This window comes from Dama dama, chromosome 5 (genome assembly GCF_033118175.1).
Source record: "Dama dama isolate Ldn47 chromosome 5, ASM3311817v1, whole genome shotgun sequence".
Taxonomy (NCBI): domain Eukaryota; kingdom Metazoa; phylum Chordata; class Mammalia; order Artiodactyla; family Cervidae; genus Dama; species Dama dama.
The window spans coordinates 128,695,345-128,704,248 of NC_083685.1; the positions used below are offsets into that span (position 1 = coordinate 128,695,345).

The 8,904-nt window shown below is 43.7% G+C and overlaps 1 protein-coding gene across 2 annotated transcripts; it reads right to left on the reverse strand.

The window, feature by feature from the left end:
- Nucleotides 1-616: 616 nt before the first annotated feature.
- On the reverse strand, nucleotides 617-1,030 carry LOC133056184 (histone H3-like centromeric protein A). 2 transcript variants are annotated; one of them, XM_061141282.1, is made up of 2 exons: nucleotides 830-1,030; nucleotides 617-751 (listed from the first exon to the last, which is right to left on the reverse strand). In XM_061141282.1, the coding sequence occupies exons 1-2, from the start codon at nucleotides 1,028-1,030 to the stop codon at nucleotides 617-619; spliced, it is 336 nt and encodes a 111-aa protein (XP_060997265.1). The 2 variants fall into 2 exon arrangements, with proteins under 2 accessions (XP_060997265.1, XP_060997264.1); XM_061141281.1 differs by having other exon boundaries at nucleotides 617-1,030.
- Between the last annotated feature and the right edge of the window lie 7,874 nt (nucleotides 1,031-8,904).

Here is an 8,904-nt window from a genome sequence, read left to right on the forward strand (position 1 = left end):
TACCAGAAGGAGCCAGAACATCAAACCTTAACAATTTTCTATTTTCATCCCAATTGAGTTTTTGAAAAGCTGTATAATCTGTTGACAGGTATAGTCCACATACGAACTTGCTTCTGCTGTTAATGATGAAGTCAATCTGAAGGACAGAGATTTGTACGCTGGATGCACCAGGCTCTTCCATGCAACTGACTGGTCTTCTCTTATTTTTTCCATCATGTTTTAAATAAAAGTAAATATATATATGGTAAAAAATTTAAACGGTACAAGAAGATTTAAAATAATCAGTAAATATCCTTTTTGCCCATAACCTAGAAAATCTGATATCTTCCAAATCATCAGTCACATGAATAATTTGCAAAGTGAAGTCAACCTTAGAGTCTCTTCATCTGAAAATTATTCTCAGGATTTCTGGAATGTGTTGATTCTCTCAAATATTACCTCTGTTACAGAGGAAAGCCATGCAGTCTTCTTCTAAAAAAAAGCTAACTACGAAAGCAACTCGCACGCTCTGCTCCAAGAGGGCAAGTCCAGGCAACACCTTGTATTCCGTGGATCTGGTCCTGGCTACAGGCAGGGGCTCTGGTATCAACCAGAGACTCGGGCGGGTGGCCAGAGCTCAGCCAAGCCCTTCCTGAATGCCTCGGACCCTCCGGGCCAGCTGCACATCCTTCGGGAAGAGCGTGACGCGGCCGGCGTGTAAGGAGAGGAGACAGGCATCCTCGAAGAGATGAACTAGAAACGCTTCTGCCGCCTCTTGTAGGGCCAACAGGGCCTGGGCTTGCCAATTGAAGTCCACACCACGAGTGAACTGAACACATATTTCTCTTGCCAGGCGGCAGAAGGGGGTCTTTCTTAACAGCAGGTGAGTGGTCTTCTGAAGAGTTCGGATCTCCTTCAGGATTCTGTATCTCCGGCGAGCAGGTGAACGGGAGGACGTGCCTAAGGACGGGGCCGGCCAGCGGGCGGCGGGAGCCGGGATCGCGGGGCGCCTCCTTGGTGTTTCGGGCTTGCGGCTCCGGCGCGGGCCCATGGCGGGCGCGCAGAGCTGCGGCCCCGCGGCTCCTTCTAGATCTTTTGGGTCCGGGGGCAGAGGCTGGGAGGGCCGGGACGACCCGGCCGCGTGCCCCGGCTGGGTGCTGTTCGAATTGCCCGCACCCCCAATTTTTTTTAATTTCTAATTTATTTGAAAGACTTCCCATCCAGGATTATGCATAGGAGCATCCTTTAACACACACACACACACACACACACGTGTTACTCTGCCTCTCTGAGATGCTCCAGCAGTTCACATTCTTCATCCAGGAGGGCATTTGATATTCATCTGAGACTCTGTATTCACTTTCCCAGCCCTCTCTCCAGCTCACTCATGATTCTCACAGACACAGACACACACAGACACACAGACACACACACACGCACGCACACTATTCTACCTGGGACTTTATGTATTCTATTTCCTAGCCCTGTCTCCAGTTTATTCATGATTCACACACACACCCACCCACCCACCCCCCCAAATACACACACACACTATTCTACCTGAGACTTCCTGTATTCTCTTTCCCAGCCCTCTCTCCAGCTCACTCATGATTCACACACACACATACACCGATCATGGGAGAATCATGTGTGTGTGTGTATGTTCAAGATTTCATGTGATTTTGCTGGCATTCTCATTTCACCAAACAGGAGACCTTCATTCTGACAAATAGTTACTATTATTCTCTAATTTTAAGTCTGCCCACTTCTTTCCCATTCAAATTTGTATCTTTGAGGCTATTATTTGCTTTTATTTTCATTTAGGCAAGCAAAAATTATGCGTGATACCGAGAGTGGCATACCAAGGATGTATAAAGAAAACGTTAACAGTACTTTCCTCTTCCTTCCCTCTTTTCTCATGCCATCTCTTCTAGGAGCCTATTGCCTCCCATAACTTTGTTTACACATATTTCCTTAGGAATTGGAGATTTAAAGTGACTTTTTAATTTTTTAAAAAATTATTTGTTTAACCCAAAAAATCTTAAGTAACCAAAGAAAAGGAGGATTTGAGAGGTGTTTATGCAAACTAAACTTAAAAATGCAAAACAAAACTTGAAGAGAGATTGGAAATATTGCTGAATTTCTATAGAGTAAGTATCCTATTGAAGCATTTGATAGTATAAGTAGAAATCTGAAGGAATTTGGAATTAAGGCATGAGCTAACGGAGCAGTTAGACAGAAGTCTGAGAATAGGACTTTTCCCTGTTACTCGATTTTGTTACTTTACCCGCAACTCTTTATAGCCATGTTTACAACTTCTCTCTTGCCAAAACAGAGAGTAAGACAAGATAAATATGCAGACTTTTCCAACACTAAGACTCTATGATACTGTAATTGACTTTCAGTCCATATATAATACTATAAATACTGCTTAGCCAAGTGACATAGTAAATGCTGATGTAAATTGGTTTAATCTCTGGCTTTAGAAACATAATTAACCCATCACAACATATTAAACAACTAGATTTTTGTAACGTATGTGAATGTACCAGTATAACCAGTTTGAAAGTGGATGTTAGTCCAATCTCTTGTACCATCAGTTGGGAGAAATTCCTACCCTAAGAGAAATGCTGAATCAAAAGGCAAAGCAGCTTTTTATCTGTACTATTTTAGGTATTTTTATTTTCACTCTTCCCACATGGCACCTGGGAAACTCACTTTTCTTCCATTCCATTTCCTTGTACCTGACGAGTCTCTCCTAAATTCAGAAACACTTGTAGTTTTATGTTTGCTCTGGAGGGTCTTGAGCAGAAACTTTTCCATTTATCACTTCCCTGTCGGTAACCTATGTAGACGACACCCATCAGATGTGTTTTGAATGGAACATTTTCTTGTAGCATCTACTGTGCTTTTAAATGTCATTAGACTAGTATCATCATCTTCATCTTGAGATGAAGGTCCTCTGTCTCAGAAAGGTTGTTGCCTTTGATGCAGGTCTTGCAGCTGTAAGGTGATACGGCCAGAATCTGACCCTTGAACTTGGGTCCTCCACACCTCACTCCATAACCTTCAGGAATTCTGGGTCTGACAGCCCTCTCTGATAATTATGCATAGACTAAATGTTACATTCTTTCGCTGAAATTACCAGAACTTCAGAGAAGGACTCACTCAACATACATTCCGAACAGGAGCAAATTTGTTTGAATATCAGCCTTTCAGTGTATCCAAAAGCGCCCTGCTGTAGCTAAAAGAGGTACAACAATCAAAAGTCACTCATGCTTATTTCCAGGAATAGGCGCCTTAATCAAATGTGTTTTTATTGAATTCGCTTTTGTGTGCATCGAATGGCCTTAGGGCAAGTTTTTCAATGCATTTGGCTCTTTGGTGTTAGAACAGCATGTTTTAAGGGACAACGATTGGGGACTTTTTATTAAAACAAAGTGGTACAAGGCCGGAGATTGAAGAGAAGCAGGTTGCAGTGTGGAGGTAGAAAGAGATCCCCATGCTCCGTCATTTATTTTCATTTGTTTTAATCTTTGTTTCTCATCACAAAGCTTAGAATAATAGTGCTCCGAGGGCCAGTGCTAAAGAAACAGAAGGAAATTGAGGTTCATTGTGTCCGGGGCACACACCGCCAGCCTCACCAGGAAAGGAAGGGGAATCTGAGAAATCTCAGGACAATTACAGTTTGATTCCATATCCTTCACTGACAATGTGCTACTTACCTGCTATGGGATTTCAGCCCCTGCCATATCACAGTTCCTCCAGAAAGGGACTGGGCCAGATGTAAGCGACTGAGTCATACTCTGACCTGGGTGACTGACTGCTTGGCTCTCCACGGTTGGTGCTGTGTCATTTCGAATAAGGAAAAACCGGGCATTATAGAGTAAGGCGAATAGGAGAAGTTGCCTGCTCTAGGTAGTAAAAAGAGGCTGAATTTTTTTCTTTTTGGCATTTATTGGGTTAATTGGTACCCCCACCCCCACCCCTTAACATCCACTGAGAAGTTATAGAATATAAAAAGCTCTTTTTCATATCCCTTCAGCATGTACTGGGACTCCACATATAGAATACCCCCTCTCCTGCAAAAAAAAAAATTCAGACGGTGCCAAAATCTACATTTTCATTTGGCGAACTAGTTAAATCTATTCATAATCTGGTGCCTGAATCAAATTTCAGAGCCGACTAGACTGCCTCGGCTCCTGGTTTTTGTTGCTCGACCTGTCGCCGACTGAATTTAGCTATGATGTTACATCTCTCGCTGTAGAAAATTTCTAATAAGGGTGGCCTGTTTTTCTTTGCCATTGAAGGCTTCATACACAAGATTCAGCATTTCCGACCAGGGGCCCTTCTGGAGCCACCACGGAGCATTTTTTGGAAAGAAACTCCTTGTTTCTTTAACTTTCCACCCCCTCCTTCTTCCTTGAAATGTTCACTTTAATGGCTCTAGCACCACATAAAACTCATGTACCCACCAGTGAACAAATTGTGCAGAGAACGTTGTCAGGAATCAGAGAGAAGGCAGGAAGATCTTAGGGATTAGTTGCAAAAACGCATGGGATTTCTCTATTTGCGATACAGGGAGACTGTTGGAAGAAAGGGAAGAGGGAGGCTGGGTGCCCGGTTACCTAGGGTGAGGGCTCCTTCCTTCTAGAGGGATATTCAGAGAGAGAAGAAAAGAAAAGTCAGTAGAGGAAAAAGAGAAGATCAGAAGGCAGTTGCTAGAAGACCGTGTAGTTGGAGACTCATTTGACATGAGAGAATAATGATTGGGCTTCCCTGGGGGTTCAGACGGTAAAGAATCTGCCTGCAAACCAAGAGACTAGGTTGGATCCCTGGATTGGGAAGATCCCCTGGAGAAGGAAATGGCAACCTGTTCCAGTATTCTTGCCTGGAAAATCCCATAGACAGAGGAGCTTGGTAGGTTACAGTCCCTGGGGTTGCAAAAAGTTGGGCATGACTGAGTGACTAACACTTTCACATTAACAAGCATTCAATAATGATTGGATCGTTAAACATTAGGAAGTGAACATGGAATTCAGTCTACTATGGATAGCCCAGGTATAATTACTGTTGTCCTATATGATTTATAATTCAGATGATAAATCACAGTTTTACTCTACACATTGTTTTTTTTTTCAGGAAGCCCATGATAAGTAACTGCTTTAATGAATGCATTTTTTTATTGAATTAAAGGAAATATTGGTTCAATTTTTTCTTTTCTCAAACAACAGGAAGTTTTGTTATTCCATGAAGAGATTAAAAGTATCAGTCCAGTTCAGCCAGTCAGTCATATCCAACTCTTTGCGACCCCATGGACTGCAGCACACCAGGCTTCCCTGTCCATCTGCCTCAATGCAGAGAGTCAAACTGCCCCGGCTGGGATGTGGGGCCCAGCATTAAGCAGCTGGGCACTGGGACCACATTATTTAACTGCTTCTTATCTTAGTTTTTTCATCTGTCTACAGAGACCATCAGGAAGAAGTACTTCATGAGGTTCCTGAAGATTGGGCTCCTCTAGAGAAAGATCTTAGAACAAGATCTTGCACATATTCAATAATACAGTTCTTTTTGTGTTCTTTTTAGCCATACTCGATGTTTCTCTCACTGAAGATTTTAAAGGTTCCCTGAGAAAATATGGTAAAGATTTTTATTTTATTTATAGTTTATGAGTATGCTAGATCAAGAAGAACAAGAAAATAGCAGGATCTGTTGTAGAAATCTTCAGTTCAGTTCAGTCACTCAGTCCTGCCCAACTCTTTGCGACCCCATGGACTGCAGCACACCAGGCTTCCCTGTCCTTCACCATCTCCCCGAGTTTGCTCAAACTCATATCCATCGAGTTGCTGATGCCATCCCACCATCTCATCCTCTGTCGTCCCCTTCTCCCACCTTCAATCTTTCCCATCATCAGGGTCTTTTCTAATGAGTGGGCTCTTCACATCAGGTGGCTAAAGTATTGGAGCTTCAACTTCAGCATCAGTCCTTCCAATGAATATTCAGGACTGATTTCCTTTAGGATGGACTGGTTGGATCTCCTTGCAGTCCAAGGGATTCTCAAGAGTCTTCTCCAACACCACAGTTCAAAAGCATCAATTCTTTGGCACTCAGCTTTCTTTATGGTCCAACTCTCACATCCATACATGACTACTGGAAAAACCATAGCTTTGACTAGACGGACCTTTGTCAGCAAAGTAATGTCTCTGCTTTTTAATATGCTTCCTGGGTTAAAGACCGCTTTTCCCACCTGAAGATGTCAGCTACACTGCCCCCCGAGCGGAGTCTCCTTGGCTTTTTGTCCGTCTGGTGTTGATACAGCACAGCACCAATCTAGAAGACAGAAAAGGGGCAGAGTCCAACCCCACTTTTTACTAATTTGAGCACATTTAACCCAAAGGGAAAGCCAGGCGGCTTGGTTGACTGGGGTCATTTCTCCTGCCAAGTTTGGGTGGGTTTGTGCTAGTTGAGCATTCAGTGCCAGCCCTGATCATTATGGGCTGGCACAGAAAATTAAGCTACCACACCTTTAATGAACTTAATTCCCTTATTTTGACAGAGTTCCCATTTCCAGTGATTCACAGTTTACATTTAGACATTTCTCCTATAGGCTTCTGCCAAAGGGCTTAACTGGCCTGCTGAGCCCTGGATTCGTTAGCAACTAGGATGAAAACCACCCAAATCACCTTTACAGGTTCTGTAAGCCAGATTCGGACTGGAGGGATCCCGTGTCAGAGCACTCAGGGTCACCTCCGAACACATGCCCTACGTCCTCTCCACTTTTCCTTTTACTGTTGCATTTTGAAGAGTTGGGACCCAGGCCTTTGGTGGGGGCTGTGAGGGGACCTGGATGCCCGCAGGCACGTGACACACGTTTTATTTGCTTTTTACCATCAGCAGAGGGCTTCCCTGGCGGCTCAATGGTAAAGAATCCGCCCAAACAGGAGACGTGGGTTGCATCCCTGGGCTTGAAAGTTCCCCTGGAGAAGGAAATGGCAACCCAGTCCAGTGTTCTTGCCTGGGAAATCCCATGGATGAAGGGGCCTGGTGGGCTATAGTCCATGGGGTCGCAAAGAGTCAGACATGACTGAGAGATGAGACAACAACAATGACCATTACACGTGTGTGCTGGAAAAAAAAAAAAAAAAGAAGAAGAAGCAGAGAGGGGTTACTCATAGAAAACAGCTGCACGGGAATAAAGCAGACATAATTTGCTTCCTCATTCTATAAAGGACAAAGGAGTTTGGTTTTGGTGTTTAGGGGCTGGTGGGGGTCGATGAGATTGTCTCAACTTCTCATTAACTTAGTGAGAGAAAGATGGGAACATAATGTCTATGTACCAGCAGTGAGCGAAGCAGTTTCAGAACTTGCTTTAATCCTTAAAATTTGTTCAGAGTCCAACAGCTATTAAGGATTAGAACTGGGACTGAGATTTATCTGGTTCCAAAACTCATGCTTTTAAACACTGCTCTGGGATCAGCAGACTTTACTGTCAGGAGCCAAATAGTATTTTAGGGCTGGCCGGTTAGAACATCTCTGTCGAAAAGACGTACATCTGCTGTTATAAGGTGTGAAGGCAGCTAGAGATGACATGCAAATGAGCAAGAGTGGCTGTTGGGACAAAACTTTGTTTGCAAAGACGAGTCAGAGGCCAGACGAGGGCTGGGCAGCACGGTTTGCAGACCCTTGTCATGTTCTGTACTCTAAACTTGAATTTTTGTCTTAAATGTTTCCTTTCGTGCTTTCAACAACTTCTGGAGCACTGGGCACTGAGAGCATTTCATAAGCGCCTCTGTTGACTCTCCTTCCATCCATTTATCCAACATGATGTGTTGATGACTAACAGAGACAGACCTGCTTCCCTGGGGCTCAGCAGTGAAGAAGCCTTCTGCAATGCAGGAGATGCAGAAGGCGTGGCTCGGTCCCTGGGTCGGGAGGATCCCCTGGAGGGGGGAACGGCAGACCCCTCCAGTGTTCCTGCCTGAGGAATCCCATGGACAGAGGGGCCTGGGGGGCTGCAGCCCACAGGGTCTCAAAGTGTCAGACACGACTGAAGACCCAGACATACATAGAGAGATTAATCAATCCGTAATCTTTCCCTTCCTCACTCATTTTGCATTCTTTCTTATTTCAGCCACCCTTTCTTTCTTGAGACAATCTCAGAAATTCTATTATTTTTCCCAGTACCCCTCAAATTGCAGATTATGAAACTTTTCCCTCCCTTCTTTATAGATGAATTCACTTTAGCTGGAGACATTAGGTGTGACCTCCTTTTGACCTAAAGCACTCTGTCACCCACCCTTAGAATTCTGCTCAGGTCGTGTGTAATCAGCAGTTTGGGAATCTGTAATGGATTTTCCAGGAGGCACCTCTGATGAAAATGTCAACTTTCTAAACAAAGACAGTTGTCAGAATGTCTTTTCAGAAATCCACATTATTCACAGTTCTCATCATGCTGAGTTTTCAGTTCGTCAATAGTAAGGGGGCATTGCCACCTGGTGGAAAAAATATTGAGGGGGTTAGATAGTCACCTGGGGAGGACACAGATAAGTACATTTACACGTCGACTGGAAAACGTTGCTTGGTAACATCACTGCAGTGCCTAGTGGTCTGAGAACTGATCCGCTTCCTTACTCAGAACCTAAAACAAGTAAATGCAAGTAAAAACTACTAACGATTATGTTCGAATAGATTCCGGTGATCTATTTTTATAATAAAATGGCTTGAAATGCCATGTTCTTCCTAATTGTTAAAGCTCCATCGGACTCATCTCTTCCCCATTTATAGACTCGTCCTCTTTCTATAATTTTCTATCCCCGTGCATGGAATTGTTTGTCTGTTTCTATGTTTCAGTAATGCTCAGGTCCTCGATAGCCTCTTCACTTTACCCTAATACGTCTTTGAGCACCTTTCTCTGTCGGTTCTTCA